Source organism: Salvelinus namaycush, chromosome 7 (genome assembly GCF_016432855.1).
Source record: "Salvelinus namaycush isolate Seneca chromosome 7, SaNama_1.0, whole genome shotgun sequence".
Lineage (NCBI taxonomy): Eukaryota > Metazoa > Chordata > Actinopteri > Salmoniformes > Salmonidae > Salvelinus > Salvelinus namaycush.
Window position 1 is genome coordinate 52210162 of NC_052313.1, and position 24037 is coordinate 52234198.

At 44.8% G+C, this 24037-nt stretch overlaps 1 protein-coding gene across 1 annotated transcript in view; it reads right to left on the minus strand.

Moving 5' to 3' along the window:
* Positions 1–24037, minus strand: part of LOC120051410 (prostaglandin F2 receptor negative regulator-like) — a 64913-nt gene that overhangs the window by 21002 nt on the left and 19874 nt on the right. The window contains exons 5-9 of the mRNA XM_038998261.1: positions 19365–19684; positions 19130–19250; positions 16187–16406; positions 15869–16053; positions 12863–12970 (exon numbers count right to left, since the gene is read on the minus strand). Of these exons, the coding sequence (XP_038854189.1) occupies positions 12863–12970; positions 15869–16053; positions 16187–16406; positions 19130–19250; positions 19365–19684 (954 nt within the window). The remainder of the gene's footprint in view (positions 1–12862; positions 12971–15868; positions 16054–16186; positions 16407–19129; positions 19251–19364; positions 19685–24037) is intronic.

The window sequence follows — 24037 nt, forward strand, 5'->3', positions numbered from 1 at the left end:
GCAAAAGACGCTTATCCACTCATCTTAATACCATTCCCTGCAGCCTTCCAAGCTGTCTCCCTGTAGGTAACTAACTAACAGTGTAGTTCAGTATACCCTTCCCCCTGTAGCCTTCCAGCGTTCTCCCTGTAGGTAAACTAACTACAGAAGAAAGTGTAGTTCAGTTCATACCGCTTGCCCCTGCCAGCCTTTCCAGCTTGTCTCCCTGTAGAAACTAACGAAAAGACTAAAAACAGTGTTTCAGTAATAACCATTCCCTGCAAGCCCTTCCAGCTGTCTCCCTGTAGGTAAACTAACTAACGTTAGTTCAGTAATACCAATCCCCTGCAGCCTTCAGCTGTCTCCTGTAGGTAACTAATAACAGACTAACAGATTGTAGTCCAGTAAACCATTCCCCTGCCAGCCTTCCAGCTGCTCTCCCTGTAGGTAACTAACTAACAGACTACAGTTGTAGTTCAAGTAATACCATTTTCCCCTGCAGCACTTACAAGCTGTCTCACTGTAGGTAACTAAACAGATTATAAACAGTGTAGTTCAGTAATACCATTCCCCTGCAGCCTTCCAGCTGTCTCCCTGTAGGTAACTAACGATTCTAACAGTGTAGTCAGTAATACCATTCCCATCGCAGCCTTCCAGCTGTCTCCCTGTATAGGTAACTAACAGACTAACAGTGTAGTTCAGCTAATACCATCCCACCCGCCTCCAGCACTCCCTGTAGTAACTAAGATCAACAGTGTAGTTCAGTAATACCATTCCCCTGCAGCCTTCCCTGTCTCCCTGTAGTAACGAAGGTAACAGACTAACAGTGTAGTTTTCAGTAATACCATTCCCCTGCACCTTCCAGCTGTCTCCCTGTAGGTAAGAACTAACAGATTAACAGTGTAGTTCAGTTATAAATCCGTACCCTGCAGCCTTCCAACCTTGTCTCCCTGTAAGATAACTAACTAACAGACTAACAGTGTATTCAGTAAATACCATTCCCTGCAGCCTTCCAGCTGTTTCCCTGTGGGACTAACTACGACTAACAGTGGTTAGTTCAGAATTACCATTCCCCTGCAGCCTTCCAGCTGTCTCCGTAATGAACAACTAACGGACTAACATTGTAGTTCATAATACCCATTCCCCTGCAGCCTTTCGAGCTGTCTCCCTGTAGGTATGAGGTAACTAACTAACAGACTAACAGTGTAGTTCGTATACCATTCCCTGCAGCCTTCCGCTGTACTCCCTGTAGGTAACTAACTAAACGACTGAAACAAAGAACAGTGAGTTCAGTAATACCATTCCCCTGCAGCCTTCCAGCCTGTCTCCCGTAGGTAACTAACTAAAGGATACCAGTGTAGTTCAGTAATACCATCCCCTGCAGCCTCCAGGCTGTTCCCGTAGGTAAACTAACAGGGTAGTTCAGTAATACCATTCCTGCAGCCTTCCAGCTGTCTCTCGGTAGGTAAAACTAACTAACGACTAACAGTGTAGTTCAGTAATACCATTACCTGACAGCCTTCCAGCTGTCTCCCTGTAGTAACTAAGATTCTAAAAGTTGTAGTTCAGTAATACCATTCCGCAGCCTTCAGCTGTTCTCCACTGTAGGTAACTACAGGACTAACAGGTAGTTCAGTAATACCATTCCCCTGCAGCCTCAGCTGTTCCCTGTAAGGTAACTAACAGTGTAGTCAGTAATACCATTCAACCCCTGCAGCCTTCAGCTGTCCTCCATGTAGGTAAACTAACAGTGTAGTTCAGGTAAACCATGCCCCTGCAGCCTTCCAAGTGTCTTTATCCTGTAGGACTAACTAAGAACTACAGGTAGTCAGTAATACCATTCCCCTTCCAGCTCTCCCTGTAGGTAAAACTAACAGACTAACAGTGTGAGTCAGAATACCATCCCCGCAGCTCACGTAGGTAACTAATAACAGGACTAACAGTGTAGTCAGTAATACCATCCCTGCAGCTTACTCCCTGTAGCGTGTTTAAAGAGTCAGTATACCTTCAGCAAGCCGTGTCTTAGGAACTAAACAGTGTAGTTCAGTAATACCATTCCCATGCAGCCTTGCAGCTGTCTCCCTGTAGTGTAACTAAAGCATTCTAAACAGTGTAGTTCAGTAATACCATCCCCTGCAGCATTGCAGCTGTCTCCTGTAGCGTAGACTAACAGTGTAGTTCATAATCCCATTCCCTGCACAGCTTCCAAGCTGTCTCCCTGAGTGTAACTAACTAAGATCTAACAGTTGTAGTTCCAGTAATACTTCACACTGCAGCCTTCCAGCATGTCTCCTGTGGATAATAAACAGAGACTAATACAGTGTAGTTCAGTAATTACCATTCCCCTGCAGCTTCCAGCTCGTCTCCGGTAGGTACTAACTAACAGATCAACAGTGTAGTTCACGTAATACCATTCCCTGAAGCTCTTCCAGCTGTCTCCCTGTAGGACTACACTAACAGACTAACAGGTAGTCAGTAATACCATTCCCCTGCAGCCTTCCAGCTGTCTCCGTTAGGCTAACTAACAGACTAAACAGGTAGTTCCGTAATTACCTGTCCCTGCAGCCTCCGCTGTCTCCATGTAGGTAACCCCTACACAGATAAAGTGTAGTTCAGTAATACATTCCCCTGCCAGCCTTCCGCTGATCTCCTGTAGGTAACTAACGACTAACAGTGTAGTCAGTAATACCATCTCCTGCAGCCTCAGCGCTCCTGTAGGTAACCTAATAAATGACTAACAGGTAGTCAGTAACTACCATTCCCCTGCAGCCTTCCCCAGCTGTCTCCCTGTAGGTAAACTAATAACGACTAACAGTGTAGTTCAGTAAATACATTCCCCTGCAGCCTTCCATGTTCCCTGTAGGTGAACTATAAACAGACTAAACAGTGTAGTTCAGTAAATACATTCCCCTGCAGCTCTCAGCTGTCTCCTGAGGTAACTAACAGACTAACCAGTGTAGTTCAGTAATACCATTCCCTGCAGCTTCCAGCTGTCTCCCTGTAGGTAACAACTAACAGACTAACAGTGTAGTCAAGTAATACCAATCCCTGCAGCCTCAGCTTCTCCCTGTATGTAACTGAACAGACTAACAGTGTAGTTCAGGTATAATACCTTCCCATGCAGCTTCAGCTTGTCCTCCATGTAGGTTAACTAACTAAGACTAACGTGTAGTTCAGTAATACCATTCCCCTGCAGCCTCCAGCTGCTCCCTTGTAGTACGTAACGAACAGATAACAGTGTAGTTCAGTCATACCATTCAACTGCAGCTTCCACCTGTCTCCCTGTAAGTAATAACACACAGGACTAACAGTGTAGTTCAGTAAATCCATTCCCCTGCAGCCTTCAGCTGTCTCTTGGTATACAGACTAACGTGTCGTATAACCGCGCTTATGTTAGTAACTAACAGACTAACAGTGTACGTTCAGTAATACCATTTACCCTGCAGCCTTCCAGCTGTCTCCGTGAGGTAACTTAACAGACTAAACAGTGTAGTCAGTAATACCATTCCCCTGCCGCCTTCCAGCTGTCTCCTGTAGGTAACTAATACAGGACAACAGTTGTAGTCAGTACATACCAATTCCCTGCAGCCTTCCAGCTGTTCTCCCTGTAGGTTAAATAATAAAGACTAACAGTGTAGTCAGTCATACCATTCCCCTGCCAGCCTGTCAGCTGTCTCCCTGTATGTAAACTAACAGACTAACAGTTGTAGTCAGTAATACATTCCCAGCAGCCTTCCAGCTGTCTCCACTGTAGGACTAACACTAACAGTGTAGTTCAGTAATCATTCCCTGCAGCCAGCTCTCCTGTAGGTAACTACCGACTAACAGTGTTAGTTCTAGGTAATACCCATTCCCTCAGCCTTCCGCTGTCTCCCTGTAGGTAACTAGATTCTAACAGTTGTAGATAGTTCAGTAATACCATTCCCCTGAGCCTTCCAGCCTGTTCCTGTAGAGTAATAACAGACTAACAGTGTATTGTCAGTAATACCATTCCCCTGCAGCTTCCACGTTCCCAGGTCAAGTATAGTAAACGTCCTGCTTCAGTTCCTGTAGGTCTAACTAAGAACAGTGTAGTTCAGTAATACCATCCACTGCAGCCTTCAGCTGTCTCCCTGTACGGTAACATAACTAACGATACAGTGTAGTTCAGGAATACATTCCTCGCCCCAGCTCTCCCTGTAGTAAACTAATAACAGACTAACAGTGTAGTTCAGTAATACCATTCCCCTGCAGCCTCACCCTGTAGGTAAACTAACTAAACAGACTAACAGTGTGTAGTTCAGTAATACCCATTCCCCATGCAGCGCTTCACAGCTATACTCCTGTAGGTAACTAACAGATTCTAACAGTGTAGTCAGTATACCATTCACTGCAGCTTGTGTCTTCCAGCGTCTCCTGTAGGTAACTAACAGACTCAGTGTAGTTCAGTAATACCATTCCCCTGCAGCCTTCAGCTGTCTCCCTGTAGGTAACTAACTGACTAACAGTGTAGTTCAGTAATACCATTCCCCTGCAGCCTTCCAGCTGTCTCCCTGTAGGTAACTAAACAGACTAACAGTGTAGTTCAGTAATACCATTCCCCTGCAGCCTTCCAGCTGATCTCCCTGTAGGTAACACTAAGATTCTAACAGTGTAGTTCAGTAATACCATTCCCCTGCAGCCTTCCAGCTGTCTCCCTGTAGGATAACTAACAGACTAAACAGTGTGTAGTTCCAGTAATACCATTCCCCTGCAGCCTTCCAGCTGTCTCCCTGTAGGTAACTACTAACAGACTAACAGTGTAGTTCAGTAATACCATCCCCGCAGCCTTCCAGCTGTCTCCCTGTAGGTAACTAAGACTAACAGTGTAGTTCAGTAATACCATCCCCTGCAGCCTTCCAGCTGTCTCCTGTAGGTAACTAACTAACAGATAACCAGTGTAGTTCAGTAATACCATTCCCTGCAGCCCTCCAGCTTCTCCCTGTAGGTAACTAACAGACTAACAGTGTAGTTCAGTAATACCATCCCCTGCAGCTTCCAGGTCTCCTGTAGGTAACTAATGAATAACAGTGTGGTCAGTAATACCTTCCCTGCAGCCTTCCAGCTGTCTCCCTGTAGGTAAATAACTAACAGACTAACAGTGTAGTTCAGTAATACCATTCCTGCAGCTTCAAGCTGTCCCCTGTAGGTAAACAACTAAACAGACTAACAGTGTAGTTCAGTAATACCATTCCCTGCAGCACTTCCAGCGTCTCTCTGTAGTCTGTAACTAACAAGACTAACAGTGTAGCTTCCGTATACCATTCCCCTGCAGCCTTCCATCTGTCTCCCTGTAGGACTAACTAACAGACAACAGTGTAGTTCAGTACCATCCTACTTCCAGCGCTCCTAGTACTAAACTCGTCAGTCGTAATCAGCCCTGCCTTCCAGCTGTCTCCCTGTAGGTAACTAACTAACAGACAACAGGTAGTTTCAGTAATACCATTCCCTGCAGCCTTCAGCTTTCACCTGTAGGTAACTAACGACTAACAGTTGTAGTTCAGTAATACATTCCCCTGCAGCTTCCAGCTTCTCTCTGTAGGTAACTAAACTGATAACAGTGAGTGTCAGTAATACCATTCCCTGGCCCAAGCTCTCCCAGCGTCTCCTGTAGGTAATAACTAACAGACTAAACAGTGTAGTTCAGTAATACCATTCCCCTGCAGTTCAGCTTGTTTTTTTTCTCCTCGGTAGAGTAAACTAACTAAAGACTAACAGTGTAGTTCAGTAATACATTCCCCTGCAGCCTCCAGCGTCTCTCTGTAGGTACGACTAACAGTGTCAGTTCAGTAATACCATTCCCGCAGCCTTCCAGCTTTCTCCTGTAGGTAACTAACGACTAACAGTGTAGGTTCAGTCATACCATTCCCCTGCAGCCTTCAGTGTCATCCCTGTAGGTAACAACAGAATAACAGTGTAGTTCAGTAATACATTCCCCTGCCAGCATTCCAGCTGTTCTCCATGTTAGGTATAACTAACAGGATAACAGGGTAGTTCAGTAATTACATTCCCCTAGAGCCTTCAGCGTCTCCCGTGTAGGTAAACACTAACAGACTAAACAGTTGTAGTTCAGTAATACCATTCCCCTGCAGCCTCCAGCTGTCTCCGGTAGGCTAAACTAACAGACTACAGGTAGTTCAGTAATACATTCCCTGCAGCCTTCCAGCGTCTCCCTGTAGGTAACTAACAGACTAACAGGTAGTCAGTAATACCATTCCCTGGCTTCAGCTCCCTGTAGGATAACTCAAACTAACAGTGTAGTCAGTAATACCATTCCCTGCAGCCTTCAGCTGTTCTACCTGTTAGGTATCTAAGATTCTAAAGTGTAGTTCATAATACCATTCCCTGCAGCCTTTCAGCTGTCTCCTGTAGTGTAACTAACTAGACTAACCAGTGTAGTCAGTAATACCATTCCCCTGCAGCACTTGACAGCTGTCTCCCTGTAGGAATACTACAACTAACAGTGTAGTTCAGTAATTACCATTCCCCTGCAGCCTTCCAGCTTTCTCCCTGAGGTAATCTAACCCCCCCAAACTACAATCTAAACAGTTGTAGTTCAGTAATACCTTCCCTGCAGCCTTCAGCTGTCTATCCCTCGTAGGTAACTGAACTAACAGTTACGTGTAGTTCAGTAATACCATTCCCCTGCAGCTTCCCAGACTGTTCCCGTAGTAGATAACAACTGAACAGTGTAGTTCAGTAATACCATTCCCTGCAGCTCCAGCTGCTCCTGTAGGTAACTAACTAACAGTAGTGAGTTTCAAGTAATACCATTCCCATGCCAGCCTTACAGCTATCTCCCTGTAGCTGTAGGTAACTAACAGTGTAGTTCAGTAATACCATTCCCCTGCAGCCTCCCTGTAGGTAACTAACTAACAGACTAACAGTGTAGTTCAGTAATACCATTCCCCTGCAGCCTCCCTGTAGGTAACTAACTAACAGACTAACAGTGTAGTTCAGTAATACCATTCCCCTGCAGCCTTCCAGCTGTCTCCCTGTAGGTAACTAAGATTCTAACAGTGTAGTTCAGTAATACCATTCCCCTGCAGCCTTCAGCTGTCTCCCTGTAGGTACTAACAGTGTTAGTTCAGTAATACCATTCCCTGCAGCCTTCCAGCTGTCTCCTGTAGGTAACTAAATTCTAGTGTAGTTTCAGTAATACCATTCCCCTGCAGCCTTCCAGCTGTCTCCCTGTAGGTAACTAACAGACTAACAGTGTAGTTCAGTAATACCATTCCCCTGCAGCCTTCCAGCTGTCTCCCTGTAGGTAACTAACTAACAGACTAACAGTGTAGTTCAGTAATACCATTCCCCTGCAGCCTTCCAGCTGTCTCCCTGTAGGTAACTAACTAACAGACTAACAGTGTAGTTCAGTAATACCATTCCCCTGCAGCCTTCCAGCTGTCTCCCTGTAGGTAACTAACAGACTAACAGTGTAGTTCAGTAATACCATTCCCTGCAGCCTTCCAGCTGTCTCCCTGTAGGTAACTAACTAACAGACTAACAGTGTAGTTCAGTAATACCATTCCCCTGCAGCCTCCCAGCTGTCTCCCTGTAGGTAACTAACAGACTAACAGTGTAGTTCAGTAATACCATTCCCCTGCAGCCTTCCAGCTGTCTCCCTGTAGGTAACTAACTAACAGACTAACAGTGTAGTTCAGTAATACCATTCCCCTGCAGCCTTCCAGCTATCTCCCTGTAGGTAACTAACAGACTAACAGTGTAGTTCAGTAATACCATTCCCCTGCAGCCTTCCAGCTGTCTCCATGTAGGTAACTAACTGACTAACAGTGTAGTTCAGTAATACCATTCCCCTGCAGCCTCCCAGCTGTCTCCCTGTAGGTAACTAACTAACAGACTAACAGTGTAGTTCAGTAATACCATTCCCCTGCAGCCTTCCAGCTGTCTCCCTGTAGGTAACTAACTAACAGACTAACAGTGTAGTTCAGTAATACCATTCCCCTGCAGCCTTCCAGCTGTCTCTCTGTAGGTAACTAACAGACTAACAGTGTAGTTCAGTAATACCATTCCCCTGCAGCCTTCCAGCTGTCTCCCTGTAGGTAACTAACAGACTAACAGTGTAGTTCAGTAATACCATTCCCCTGCAGCCTTCCAGCTGTCTCCCTGTAGGTAACTAACTAACAGACTAACAGTGTAGTTCAGTAATACCATTCCCCTGCAGCCTTCCAGCTAGCTCCCTGTAGGTAACTAACAGACTAACAGTGTAGTTCAGTAATACCATTCCCCTGCAGTCTTCCAGCTGTCTCCCTGTAGGTAACTAACTAGACTAACAGTGTAGTTCAGTAATACCATTCCCCTGCAGCCTTCCCAGCTGTCTCCCTGTAGGTAACTAACTAACAGACTAACAGTGTAGTTCAGTAATACCATTCCCCTGCAGCCTTCCAGCTGTCTCCCTGTAGGTAACTAACTAACAGACTAACAGTGTAGTTCAGTAATACCATTCCCCTGCAGCCTTCCAGCTGTCTCCCTGTAGGTAACTAACAGACTAACAGTGTAGTTCAGTAATACCATTCCCCTGCAGCCTTCCAGCTGTCTCCCTGTAGGTAACTAACAGACTAACAGTGTAGTTCAGTAATACCATTCCCCTGCAGCCTTCCAGCTGTCTCCCTGTAGGTAACTAACAGACTAACAGTGTAGTTCAGTAATACCATTCCCCTGCAGCCTTCCAGCTGTCTCCTGTAGGTAACTAACAGACTAACAGTGTAGTTCAGTAATACCATTCCCCTGCAGCCTTCCAGCTGTCTCCCTGTAGGTAACTAACTAACAGACTAACAGTGTAGTTCAGTAATACCATTCCCCTGCAGCCTTCCAGCTGTCTCCCTGTAGGTAACTAACAGACTAACAGTGTAGTTCAGTAATACCATTCCCCTGCAGCCTTCCAGCTGTCTCCCTGTAGGTAACTAACAGACTAACAGTGTAGTTCAGTAATACCATTCCCCTGCAGCCTTCCAGCTGTCTCCCTGTAGGTAACTAACAGACTAACAGTGTAGTTCAGTAATACCATTCCCCTGCAGCCTCCCTGTAGGTAACTAACTAACAGTGTAGTTCAGTAATACCATTCCCCTGCAGCCTTCCAGCTGTCTCCCTGTAGGTAACTAAGATTCTAACAGTGTAGTTCAGTAATACCATTCCCCTGCAGCCTTCCAGCTGTCTCCCTGTAGGTAACTAACAGACTAACAGTGTAGTTCAGTAATACCATTCCCCTGCAGCCTTCCAGCTGTCTCCCTGTAGGTAACTAACAGTGTAGTTCAGTAATACCATTCCCCTGCAGCCTTCCAGCTGTCTCCCTGTAGGTAACTAACTAAGATTCTAACAGTGTAGTTCAGTAATACCATTCCCCTGCAGCCTTCCAGCTGTCTCCCTGTAGGTAACTAACTAACAGATTAACAGTGTAGTTCAGTAATACCATTCCCCTGCAGCCTCCCAGCTGTCTCCCTGTAGGTAACTAACAGACTAACAGTGTAGTTCAGTAATACCATTCCCCTGCAGCCTTCCAGCTGTCTCCCTGTAGGTAACTAACTAACAGACTAACAGTGTAGTTCAGTAATACCATTCCCCTGCAGCCTTCCAGCTATCTCCCTGTAGGTAACTAACAGACTAACAGTGTAGTTCAGTAATACCATTCCCCTGCAGCCTTCCAGCTGTCTCCCTGTAGGTAACTAACAGACTAACAGTGTAGTTCAGTAATACCATTCCCCTGCAGCCTCCCTGTAGGTAACTAACTAACAGTGTAGTTCAGTAATACCATTCCCCTGCAGCCTTCCAGCTGTCTCCCTGTAGGTAACTAACTAACAGACTAACAGTGTAGTTCAGTAATACCATTCCCCTGCAGCCTTCCAGCTGTCTCCCTGTAGGTAACTAACTAAGATTCTAACAGTGTAGTTCAGTAATACCATTCCCCTGCAGCCTTCCAGCTGTCTCCCTGTAGGTAACTAACTAACAGACTAACAGTGTAGTTCAGTAATACCATTCCCCTGCAGCCTTCCAGCTGTCTCTCTGTAGGTAACTAACAGTGTAGTTCAGTAATACCATTCCCCTGCAGCCTTCCAGCTGTCTCCCTGTAGGTAACTAACTAAGATTCTAACAGTGTAGTTCAGTAATACCATTCCCCTGCAGCCTTCCAGCTGTCTCCCTGTAGGTAACTAACTAACAGATTAACAGTGTAGTTCAGTAATACCATTCCCCTGCAGCCTTCCAGCTGTCTCCCTGTAGGTAACTAACAGACTAACAGTGTAGTTCAGTAATACCATTCCCCTGCAGCCTTCCAGCTGTCTCCCTGTAGGTAACTAACTAACAGACTAACAGTGTAGTTCAGTAATACCATTCCCCTGCAGCCTTCCAGCTATCTCCCTGTAGGTAACTAACAGACTAACAGTGTAGTTCAGTAATACCATTCCCCTGCAGCCTTCCAGCTGTCTCCCTGTAGGTAACTAACTAACAGACTAACAGTGTAGTTCAGTAATACCATTCCCCTGCAGCCTTCCAGCTGTCTCCCTGTAGGTAACTAACAGACTAACAGTGTAGTTCAGTAATACCATTCCCCTGCAGCCTTCCAGCTGTCTCCCTGTAGGTAACTAACTAACAGACTAACAGTGTAGTTCAGTAATACCATTCCCCTGCAGCCTTCCAGCTGTCTCCCTGTAGGTAACTAACTAGACTAACAGTGTAGTTCAGTAATACCATTCCCCTGCAGCCTTCCAGCTGTCTCCCTGTAGGTAACTAACTAACAGACTAACAGTGTAGTTCAGTAATACCATTCCCCTGCAGCCTTCCAGCTGTCTCCCTGTAGGTAACTAACTAGACTAACAGTGTAGTTCAGTAATACCATTCCCCTGCAGCCTTCCAGCTGTCTCCCTGTAGGTAACTAACTAAGAGACTAACAGTGTAGTTCAGTAATACCATTCCCCTGCAGCCTTCCAGCTGTCTCCCTGTAGGTAACTAACTGACTAACAGTGTAGTTCAGTAATACCATTCCCCTGCAGCCTTCCAGCTGTCTCCCTGTAGGTAACTAACTAACAGACTAACAGTGTAGTTCAGTAATACCATTCCCCTGCAGCCTTCCAGCTGTCTCCCTGTAGGTAACTAACTAACAGACTAACAGTGTAGTTCAGTAATACCATTCCCCTGCAGCCTTCCAGCTGTCTCTCTGTAGGTAACTGACTAACAGTGTAGTTCAGTAATACCATTCCCCTGCAGCCTTCCAGCTGTCTCCCTGTAGGTAACTAACTGACTAACAGTGTAGTTCAGTAATACCATTCCCCTGCAGCCTTCCAGCTGTCTCCCTGTAGGTAACTAACTAACAGTGTAGTTCAGTAATACCATTCCCCTGCAGCCTTCCAGCTGTCTCCCTGTAGGTAACTAACAGACTAACAGTGTAGTTCAGTAATACCATTCCCCTGCAGCCTTCCAGCTGTCTCCCTGTAGGTAACTAACAGACTAACAGTGTAGTTCAGTAATACCATTCCCCTGCAGCCTTCCAGCTGTCTCCCTGTAGGTAACTAACAGACTAACAGTGTAGTTCAGTAATACCATTCCCCTGCAGCCTTCCAGCTGTCTCCCTGTAGGTAACTAACAGATTCTAACAGTGTAGTTCAGTAATACCATTCCCCTGCAGCCTTCCAGCTGTCTCCCTGTAGGTAACTAACTAACAGAATAACAGTGTAGTTCAGTAATACCATTCCCCTGCAGCCTTCCAGCTGTCTCCCTGTAGGTATCTAACTGACTAACAGTGTAGTTCAGTAATACCATTCCCCTGCAGCCTTCCAGCTGTCTCCCTGTAGGTAACTAACTGACTAACAGTGTAGTTCAGTAATACCATTCCCCTGCAGCCTTCCAGCTGTCTCCCTGTAGGTAACTAACTAACAGACTAACAGTGTAGTTCAGTAATACCATTCCCCTGCAGCCTTCCAGCTGTCTCCCTGTAGGTAACTAACTAACAGACTAACAGTGTAGTTCAGTAATACCATTCCCCTGCAGCCTTCCAGCTGTCTCTCTGTAGGTAACTGACTAACAGTGTAGTTCAGTAATACCATTCCCCTGCAGCCTTCCAGCTGTCTCCCTGTAGGTAACTAACTGACTAACAGTGTAGTTCAGTAATACCATTCCCCTGCAGCCTTCCAGCTGTCTCCCTGTAGGTAACTAACTAACAGTGTAGTTCAGTAATACCATTCCCCTGCAGCCTCCCAGCGGTCTCCCTGTAGGTAACTAACTGCTATGTTCCACCATCAGGAAAAGAAGCTGCAACTGCCCATAAGATTACGACATTCCATTACGTTCTCTGATATGCATGTGAATAACAGGAAGGCTTATGTGTGTATGCGTGTGAATACATACACACACACACACACCGACAGCTTGAGTTCTGAAAAATGACACCCCCCCCTTGCATAATCACACAATCACATTCAGACAAACACACATAGCTGCTATGAGCAGAACTCTCTGTTCTGATCTCTGACCGGTCTCGTGTTAGACTGGACTGAAGAATATAGAAAGATAACAATATGAAAGAGACAGAGAGGAGGGGAAAGGAGACAGACAGAGACAGAGTTATGTAATCTAATGGCTGAGGGAGGGAGAGGAAGACAAAGTGAGAGAGAGAGTTGATTCGAGAGAATGAGACAGAATGACTTCCAATCAGAGATCACACTGCACTCCTCCCTGAGCTGGGAGAACAGTGACAAGAGAGGCAGGAAGAGGACAGGAGGAAGGGAGGAGAGGATGGAGAGATGTGAACAGGAGAGCTGATAAGAAACTAATTAACTCAGTCTGTCTCAACACTGGAAGGTTGTGTCTTATGGATACAGCTATCACCTGATGAGAGTGTGTGTGTGTCGTCTCCTACCTGACTTGGGGGATGCTCCAGAGACGCTGAGGGCACACACCATCTTGGCGGTCTCCCAGGGATACAGAGTGGTGGTGTCAGAGCGGATGGCCACGGCGAACGAGGGGCCTACAGGAAGGAACACACAGAGGTTAGAGGTTACATTCACTGTGTTTACACCCTTAACACTGGTCCTTCGCCAGGTCTTTCAAAGGTGCTCATCCAAACAGCTCCTCTCAGCTCACTGAGCCAGTCAGAGTGTGTGTGCGTGTGTGTGTGTGTGTGTGTGTGGATAAGCACCTACAGAGGAACACAGTATGGTGTCTCCTCTAACACATGTTCAACACACACGAGAAAGAGAGCCAGTGATACGGATCATTGCGGCTTCTAACTGAGTTGTCCAGGAGAGGTTGGTTATGGGGTGCCGCTTTGAAGCTTCCACCCCACAGAGAGGAAGAAGGGCTGCAGGTAGCCTAGCGGTTAGGAGCGTTGGACCTGTAACCAAATGGTTGCTGGTTCGAATCCTCGAGCCGACTAGGTGAAACATCTACTGATGTGCCCTTGAGCAAGGCACTTCACTGTATTTGATCCTCTAAGACGCTCTGTATTAGAGCGTCTGCTAAATGACTCAAATTTAAGAGAGAGCATGTGTCTTTCCACAGTGAGAGAGATGTAGAGAGAGAGTGCTCAAGGGGTCTACCTCCCCAGAGACAGTAGTAGAGGTTTCAGTAACTAGTTACACCTCTCTCCCACTAACATCAAACACAGCCAACTAGGCCGATGCAGGGAATGCGTGAGAGTATATTTAGAGTCCGTGTGCGCGAGAGTATATTTAGGGTTCGTGTGCGAGAGAGTATATTTAGGGTTCGTGTGCGCGAGAGTATATTTAGGGTTCGTGTGCGAGAGAGTATATTTAGGGTTCGTGTGCGAGAGAGTATATTTAGGGTTCGTGTGCGAGAGAGTATATTTAGGGTTCGTGTGCGAGAGAGTATATTTAGAGTTCGTGTGCGAGAGAGTATATTTAGAGTTCGTGTGCGAGAGAGAATATTTAGAGTTCGTGAGCCAGAGAGAATATTAGAGTTCGTGCGCGAGAGAGTATATTTAGGGTTCGTGCGCGAGAGAGTATATTTAGAGTTCGTGCGCGAGAGAGTATATTTAGAGTTCGTGCGCGAGAGAGTATATTTAGAGTTCGTGCGCGAGAGAGTATATTTAGAGTTCGTGCGCGAGAGAGTATATTTAGAATTCGTGCGCGAGAGAGTATATTTAGAGTTCGTGCGCGAGAGAGAATATATTTAGGGTTCGTGCGCGAGAGAGAATATATTTAGGGTTCGTGCGCGAGAGAGAATATATTTAGGGTTCGTGCGCGAGAGAGAATATATTTAGGGTTCATGTGTGAGAGAATATATTTAGGGTTCATGTGTGAGAGAATATATTTAGGGTTCATGTGTGAGAGAATATATTTAGGGTTCATGTGTGAGAGAGTATATTTAGGGTTCATGTGTGAGAGAGTATATTTAGGGTTCATGTGTGAGAGAGTATATTTAGGGTTCATGTGTGAGAGAATATATTTAGGGTTCATGTGTGAGAGAGTATATTTAGGGTTCATGTGTGAGAGAGTATATTTAGGGTTCATGTGTGAGAGAATATATTTAGGGTTCATGTGTGAGAGAATATATTTAGGGTTCATGTGTGAGAGAATATATTTAGGGTTCATGTGTGAGAGAATATATTTAGGGTTCATGTGTGAGAGAATATATTTAGGGTTCATGTGTGAGAGAGTATATTTAGGGTTCATGTGTGAGAGAGTATATTTAGGGTTCATGTGTGAGAGAGTATATTTAGGGTTCATGTGTGAGAGAGTATATTTAGGGTTCATGTGTGAGAGAGTATATTTAGGGTTCATGTGTGAGAGAATATATTTAGGGTTCATGTGTGAGAGAGTATATTTAGGGTTCATGTGTGAGAGAGTATATTTAGGGTTCATGTGTGAGAGAGTATACTTAGGGTTCATGTGTGAGAGAATATATTTAGGGTTCATGTGTGAGAGAATATATTTAGGGTTCATGTGTGAGAGAATATATTTAGGGTTCATGTGTGAGAGAGTATATTTAGGGTTCATGTGAGAGAGTATATTTAGGGTTCATGTGTGAGAGAATATATTTAGGGTTCATGTGTGAGAGAATATATTTAGGGTTCATGTGTGAGAGAATATATTTAGGGTTCATGTGTGAGAGAGTATATTTAGGGTTCATGTGTGAGAGAGTATATTTAGGGTTCATGTGTGAGAGAGTATATTTAGGGTTCATGTGTGAGAGAGTATATTTAGGGTTCATGTGAGAGAGTATATATTTAGGGTTCATGTGTGAGAGAATATATTTAGGGTTCATGTGTGAGAGAATATATTTAGGGTTCATGTGTGAGAGAATATATTTAGGGTTCATGTGTGAGAGAGTATATTTAGGGTTCATGTGTGAGAGAGTATATTTAGGGTTCATGTGTGAGAGAGTATATTTAGGGTTCATGTGTGAGAGAGTATATTTAGGGTTCATGTGTGAGAGAGTATATTTAGGGTTCATGTGTGAGAGAGTATATTTAGGGTTCATGTGTGAGAGAGTATATTTAGGGTTCATGTGTGAGAGAGTATATTTAGGGTTCATGTGTGAGAGAGTATATTTAGGGTTCATGTGTGAGAGAGTATATTTAGGGTTCATGTGTGAGAGAATATATTTAGGGTTCATGTGTGAGAGAATATATTTAGGGTTCATGTGTGAGAGAATATATTTAGGGTTCATGTGTGAGAGAGTATATTTAGGGTTCATGTGTGAGAGAATATATTTAGGGTTCATGTGTGAGAGAATATATTTAGGGTTCATGTGTGAGAGAGTATATTTAGGGTTCATGTGTGAGAGAGTATATTTAGGGTTCATGTGTGAGCTTCAGTAAAAGTCTAGTGGGTATAGACTCAGTAGGACCAGTAGATATTACTATGTAACTCAGTGGTGGTGGGTGTGTGTTCTATCCTCGTACCAGTCTCCTGGAAGTTGATCTGGACCTTGTTGGACTTGGCGCTGACAGCTTTGGTCCAGGCCTGGCCTGGTTGTTTGGTCCAGGCGGTGATGTCACACCAGTAGAAGCCCCTGTCAGCCTGCTGCACTCCGGCCAGACGGAAGCGGAACTCAGCCGGACCCGTCTTAGTCAGAACCAGGCTGTCCCTGGAAGCCAGAACCCAGTTTAGTTTCAACATAGCTCACTAGTAATAACACCACAACTTCATTCATCTTATGATACATACTGCTCAGTACTGTGTGTGTGTGTGTGTGTGTGTGTGTGTGTGTGTGTGTTTACCTGCGGTTAGGGTCTGTAGCCCCTCCATGTTGTAGTACAGAGTCAGGACTGAGAGAGATGACGGTTCTGGTGGCAGAGTCTACGCTCTCCTGAGTCTGCACCAGCACAGAGTAGCCCGGGTCCTGCAAGTGCACATGGGATATGGTACAGCTCATCTCAAAGGTGGATCCGCCGGCCACTGCCTCACGCACACGCTGCGCCACGGCGGTTAGAGACGGACCTAGAGGGAGACAGATCAATCAATCAATTAATACATCAATCAGTGAGTCAGTCAATCACCAAAATGTTCATCCTTATGACTTAGAAAGCTGCCTGGAGCGCAACCTAAATCAAGGACCATGAGAGCAACTGGGATTTGTGCGATAGTGTGAGCCGGGTACCGAGGTAATGGCAAGGGAAGCAGTGCAATCAATCAAGCTAGAGCCTGAGGCTAGTAGTGGTAGGGAGTAACCAGGACTACAGACAGACAGTATACAGTCAGACGCTCTGCAACCACAGCTACTGTAACTTAACAACCAGCTGTCAGTAGTAACCACAGGGACTGAGTGGACAGACCATCAGTAGGAAAGTCCGGACTTCATGAATGGACAAAGACACTGACTGAGCTCTGCAGAGAGAGATGGACAGAGAGAGTGAGACAAAGAGGGATGGAGAGATTGAGAGAGGGAAGGGGAATCCCAGAGTTGCTGGGAGGAAACAGAGGAAGACAGTCAGAACTAGGAGAGAGAAAAATAAAAACTCCCTACTGTATATCCTCATCTTATCGCTATTCAGTAGCTATTACACTAGATCTCCATCATCTAACCAGCCTTATGGGGTTCACAAAGTTCAGTTTGTGTGAGTGTGTGTGAGAATGTGGAAGCCGAAGGGCAACTATATAGAGACTCAAATCAGCAGTGGAAACTAGGACTCATAGCTGTCACTCAGGGCAGCTGTCTAGGTCCCTTACTTTATTCAATCTTTACTAATGTCATGCCACCTGCTTTGACTAAATGACTCAACACTACACACGTCAGCAGCTACTACAGCGACTGAAATGACTGCAACGCTTAACAAAAAGCTGCAGTTAGTTTCAGAGTGGGTGGCCATCTTTATGTAATACATGTATCACTAGCCACTTTAAACTATGCCACTATGTTTACATACCCTACATTACTCATCTCATATGTATAGACTGTACTCTATACCATCTACTGCATCTTGCCTATGCCGTTCTGTACCACCACTCATTCATATATCTTTATGTACATATTCTTTATCCCTTTACACTTGTGTGTATAAGGTAGTAGTTGTGGAATTGTTAGGTTAGATTACTTGTTGGTTATTACTGCATTGTCAGAACTAGAAGCACAAGCATTTCGCTACACTCGCATTAACATCTGCTAACCATGTGTATGTGACAAATAAAATTTGATTTGAGTGGGTGGCAAGGAATAAGTTAGTCCTAAATATTTCTAAAACTAAAAGCATTGTATTTGGGACAAATCATTCACTAAACATCAACTAAATCTTGTAAGAAATCATTTGGAAATTGAGCAAGTTGAGGTGACTAAACTGCTTGGAGTAACCATGGATTGTAAACTGTCATGGTCAAACATATTGATACAACAGTAGCTAAGATGAGAAGTCTGTCCATAATAAAGCGCTGTTCTGCCTTCTTAACAACACTATCAACAAGGCAGGTCCTACAGGCCCTAGTTATGTTGCACCTAGACTACTGTTTAGTTGTGTGGTCAGGAGCCACAATAAGGGACTTCTGCAATTGGCTCAGAACAGGGCAGCACAGCTGTCCTTTGGATGTACACAGAGAACTAACATTATTAATATGCAAGTCAATCTCTCCTGGCTGAAAGTGGAGGAGAGATTGACTTCATTACTACTTGTTTTTGTTGACAAGCTGAATGCACTGAGCTGTCTGTTTTAAACTACTAGCACACAGCTCAGACACCCATGCATACCCCACAAGACATGCCACCAGAGGTCTCTTCACAGTCCCCAAGTCCAGAACAGACAACGGGAGGCGCACAGTACTACATAGAGCCATGACTACATGGAACTCTATTCCACATCAAGTAGACCACCCTCCCTATTGTATATAGTTCTGTCCTTGAGCTGTTCTTGTCTATTAACGTTCTGTATTATGTCATGTTTCATGTTCTGTGTGGACCCCAGGAAGAGTAGCTGCTGCTTTTGCAACAGCTAATGGGGATCCTAATAAAATACCAAACCCATGCAAGCAGTAAATTTAGATTTACAAAACAGAAAAATGGAACAGGGGGGACTGTGAAGCAACACAATCATAGGCACAGACACATGCATACACACGCACTATACACACACGTACACATGGATTTCGTCATGTAGATGTGGTAGTGGTGGAGTAGAGGCCTGAGGGCACACCGTGTGTTGTGAATTCTGTGAATGTATTGTATGTTTTTAAAATTGTATAACTGCCTTCATTTTGACAGACCCCAGGAAGAGTAGCTGCTGCCTTGGCAGGAACTAATGGGGATCCATAATAAATACAAATACTCACACGCCAAACTGACTGACACCATCTCTGGTATGTTAGAGACTGATGCATCCGTCTGTGTGTGTGTGTGTGTCCTAGGCTTGTGGTGTGCCATGGTACAGGCTTTCCTGTTGTCAGACATACATTGACGCCTCTACATGCTCTGCCATGTTTGTTGAGCGGCCAACATGAAACAAGCCAAGGTTACATGGTAATGTTCTGCATCCTCTAGCTTGGACTGCCATACAGAACACACGTCCCTTATTACCTCAAACACATCACATAGAAAACAAATGAGCATAGCAGAATGACACATGTATTTAATAACAACATTGCTATATTCAGGTGGTTTCATCAAAAGAGAAATAAAAAAGGAGGGATGAGAAGAGCAAGAGAGAAGAAATGAGAAGGAGAGAGTCATCACTACTTACGTTTGGGTTCCCATCGGACGGTCAGAGGGGGGGTGAGGAACTCTGCTGCCTCCTCCATTCCACCCTGCCTAGAGGGAGTCCACGCTGTCACACTGCACGCATACGCCCCCATGTCCACCTCCTGATGGTACACACACACCTTGTTAGCGGCTCTTGCTTTAATACAAACGTATGTGTCTAACAAATGATGGTGCTTGAGGTACACACACACACACACACACACACACACACCTACCTGTGTGCGTAGGAAGCGGAGCTTGAATGTATCCGGCTCTACTCGGGTCAGAACGATGGCACCAGACTCCAACCTATCACGGTACAGCGTCCCAGACTTCAGGTTGCCGTGGGCATCCAGGGAACCAATAGGGAGTGTGGTCTGTGTGGTTGTTAGGCGGTCACCGGGTGGACCAGGAAGTGGTGTGTACTCCCAGGCCACGCCCAGTCGGCCCCCTGCAAGGAAGTGGGTGATGTTGGTCACATGACACGCCAGCTCTGTGGGGTCACCTGTGACCTGCGGGGTCGACGAGGGGGTAAGGGTCACTGCGAAATTAGGCTCTGGAGGGAGGGATAGAAAGATGGGGGGGGGGAAGAGAAGAGAGAAACATTAATAAACAGACTATAAATGTCAGTAAAGGGACCTGGTGAAATAACATCCACCTTAGGGCATTCAGGGTAGTGTAACTTGTTGACTCCTGCTGCATACAGAACCAGATCAGAATAATCTGGAAGCCATTTCACATCCACTAAAGTAGTGGTGATCAGAGCTCTTCCCTGTCTGTAGCCATGAATCCAATGGGTGGTGTGTGTGTGTGTGTGCGTTAGGGATGTGCACGGTTATTTGAATATCTGAACTTACGTTAGTATTCAAATAATTGTGAGTATTCATTTTTTGAGAGAAAAAAGTGTTTTTAAAGTATTTTTCCAAGGTAAAATATCCATGTGACATTGTTATACCATGACCTCTCAAATTATGAATTTAATAAAAACAAACTTTAATGTAATTCATGACATGCGCCCCATAAAAGACTGGTAGCCAACCGGTAGCCTTCACGTGTGTAGCTTGTTGTTTATGTTGGCCAATCAAAGCGGCAGAGGCTCAATGTGTAGCAAGTGAAATGAGAGTTCACTAATGCAGTGCAAGATAGAACAAAAATAACCAACAGGTAGGCTGTTTTATCTGAACGGGGTTGGGGAGAAAGCACAGCATATGGCCTCAATTAGCCTAGCTAGCTATAGCTGGCTAGCTAGCTTCTAGGCTCCTACAATCCAGACAGGTATTGATATATGGGATGATAAATTGCTTCTACACGTTAGCTTGTCTTGGCTGTAGTCGCGTTGCCTTGGGTACTCGTCTCGCTAGCTCCCATCTCACTGGCCCCTCAGCAGAGCCCCAGCCTCTCTCCTTCCCACAGCAGTGTTCAGGTTAAAAACTTAAGCAATAAATAACATACAAAAAGTATTACGAATATCCGGATATCTGCCAAAAATGATTGATATTATTCAAATAGTGAAATTATTTCTAAACCCCATTCCTAGTGTGTGTGCGCGCGCAAAAGGGGCAATCAGACTTCTCAAACACAGTGTATCAGTATGAAACAACCAAGGCTTACACACACAGTGTATCAGTATGAAACAACCAAGGCTTACACACACAGTGTATCAGTATGAAACAACCAAGGCTTACACACACAGTGTATCAGTATGAAACAACCAAGGCTTACACACACAGTGTATCAGTATGAAACAACCAAGGCTTACACACACAGTGTATCAATGTTAAGTGTCAGCGGCTGGTATCTCAGTCAGACCTCTAGTCTACAGATTGTCCCTTTATGCTCCAATGAACAGGGAACACACATATTCCTTGCTCTCGATTAGTGTGTGTGTGTGTGGTCATGGGTTTTCCACGTTGTGTCATTTGGACGTCACAGGGGCTGAATCATGCACTGTCACCATCTGCTACACTGCTGTGAGGATCATCACAAGCTCATCTGCGAAAATCATCCTTTGTGAGGAGAGAATCCCCGCCAATTACCCATGTGCACATTCCTCCGCTCTCATCCCCCTCATCCCTCTCTCACACACACACACACACACACACACCGTAGCTCCATTAATAGACCAAAGGAAGACTCACACTGCAGAACGACTCAAACACATTTCCTGCTACTGGCCTACAAATGGAACGAAACATGCATTATAAACACTCACGTGCCCACACAAGTACACAGGTGCACACCCACCCCTACTTACCCAAGACCGGATAAACCGAGGCATTATGCACAGGACAAGAACTGTTCCAGGGCCATTTGTTAAGGGAATAGAAAGCTGATATCTAGTCCACCCAGTAGAGAGCTGATACCAGGCAGTGAAGAACACTACTCTGCTCTGATGAAGAAGGTAATGGCCCTCAACAAAACAAGACTAATGCACATTTTGAATCCGAACAACACAACTAGGTTTCCATTAGCCTGGCTGTGGTTCCCAACTGGTTGGTATGGACCATAGAGATGTAGAATACATGAAATGTTCTTCATACATATATGCATGTAATTATATGGACCAACTGCTGGGTTGTGGCTAAAGACTGGTGTGCCATGCACTCTAGCTAGAATCACAGTTCTATTTACTTGAAAGGTCATATTGAAAAACAGACATGGTTTGGGTATAGCCTAGCACAGCATAGGGGTTGACAACCACTGATCTACAAACTAACCACATGCAGGATTATGTGCTTGCCTTAAGAGTGTGACCTATAAAAAACTACAAGCACACACACACACACACACACATTCGCTAAACAGACAGACACTTCGGAGGACATTTCAGTTGATTAAAAGCTCTGAAAAAAACAGTTTGTGTTTCAATTGATTTGGAACAGACCTGTCTTAGGGTTGTGTCAGCAGGGGCAAGCTGACGCAGTGTTAACTGCCAGGTATCTCTGGGGGGGGGATGTGTGTGTGCGTGTGTGAGTGACTCACTGCTAATACAGGTCTGGAGTTTCAATGGTAAACACAGCCTGGCCTGTGTTTGAAATAGGTCATCCAATCTTACGTCAGCACGAAGTTCAGGTAAGAACATAAAATGTGTTGTACTTTGACCTCGTACAGTAAGGGAACAATATACTTCAGCCACCATGTTTCCCTAGGAGCTAAGAGTGCGACACAGTGTGTGACGTTTGAGTGTGGAGTTCTGCTCCGTTTTGGTGTGTTAACATCTGTTTATAACAGACAGGAACTACCTGACCATCTCAACTAGAGACGTTAACTAACGTACTAGAGTTCACCTGTTCATACTGACTACCACACAAACCAGACGTAACTAATGAAATTCTGTATACTTCATGAAAATAATTAAACATTGGTGCCGATAAATAATAAACACACCCAAGCGTACGTGTCGGCACACACACACCTAATATAGTTAGTGTGTCACACACACACACACGCTGGGCAACTTAAACTAAAACGCCAAGGGAAGATTTAATTAATTAGGACCGAGCAAGCAGGTGTTCTATCTGGAGTGAAGACAGAGACAGATGGATGAGCGAGGCGAGAGAAAAGGAGAGCGAGAGAGAAAGAAAAGGGACTAAGCATGTTCCAAGGAATGTTCTCAAAGGACCCTCTCCACTGCCAAAAAGCTCCGGCCTTCATCGGAGGGTCTCTGGTTTCACTGGGGTGTTTGAGCATGTGGTGTGTGTGTCTGTGTTGAACCAGAGTGCATTCCTCCACCCAGTCTCCACCCTGTCAACACCCATCATCACTTTTCCTTCACTTCCTCAGCAGACACTGAGCATCCTGAAGCCTGACTCAGACATGAAGGTGATATGGAGAGAGAACCAGTGATGAGGGAGAATGATAATTTATTTTATGATCACAAGAGCCTTATTTTCTGTTCCAGCATATTGGATTCACCCACAGCTCAATGTAACATTGTCAGGTTTAGGCTACTACATGATACGCAAATCTTCCCTATACCAATCATGAGGTTGCTACAACCTAGCCTATGACTGAAAGTCAACATAGGTGCACAAGTCAAGGTAATTTTTTGTAATCAAGGTGAGAGACAGTGACACATTCAATACCACCTTCCACACCCTTGCCTGCATCTAGCTGATCTAGGGTGTAAATCATTAGTACACCATGGTGCTACCCCACAGAGTGCTGCTGAGGCTACTGTAGACCTTCATTGCAAAACAGTGTGTTTAAATCAATGATTTGGTGAATATATTTTGTATTGTTTTATCTAAAAAGTGTAACATTCATGTTTAACGGTTTATTTTGATGAAATTCACGGAGGATGGTCCTCCCCCTCTGTGGAGCCTCTACTGGAGAGAACCCATTGAACTCTATGGTGACTCTGGGTGATTGTATGGGAGAGGTGACACAGCACTAACACCACAGGGGGGGTTTGTAGGATGGAGGAAGAATAACTGCAGCTTAAAGTTGTAATATGTCACTTTTTGGGCGACCTAACCAAATTCACATAGAAATGTGAGTTACAGATCTGTCATCCTCATTGAAAGTTTTGGCATCTTTTACTTTCGGTTTTGTGCAACAGCCTCAAACAACTAGAAACAAGATTTTGGGCTATTGAAAAGGTATTTCACAGCAGTTTAGGTGGTACAGTGTGATTATCTATAGAATGACTGCTTGTCTTGTCACAAACTGAAATTAGGCGAACTATTAGAATATTAGCAAACAGGATTTCTGCAAATTGCACCTTTAAGAATGGCTCATTAAGTGTGTGTGCAACCACAGGAGGCTGCAGAGGGGAGCACGGCTCATAATAATGGCTGGAATGGAGTAAATGGAATGATAAACACTTGGAAACAATGTTTATGTTACCATTCCGTTGATTCCGTTCCAGTGATTACTATGAGCCCGTCCTCCACAACTAAGGTGCCGC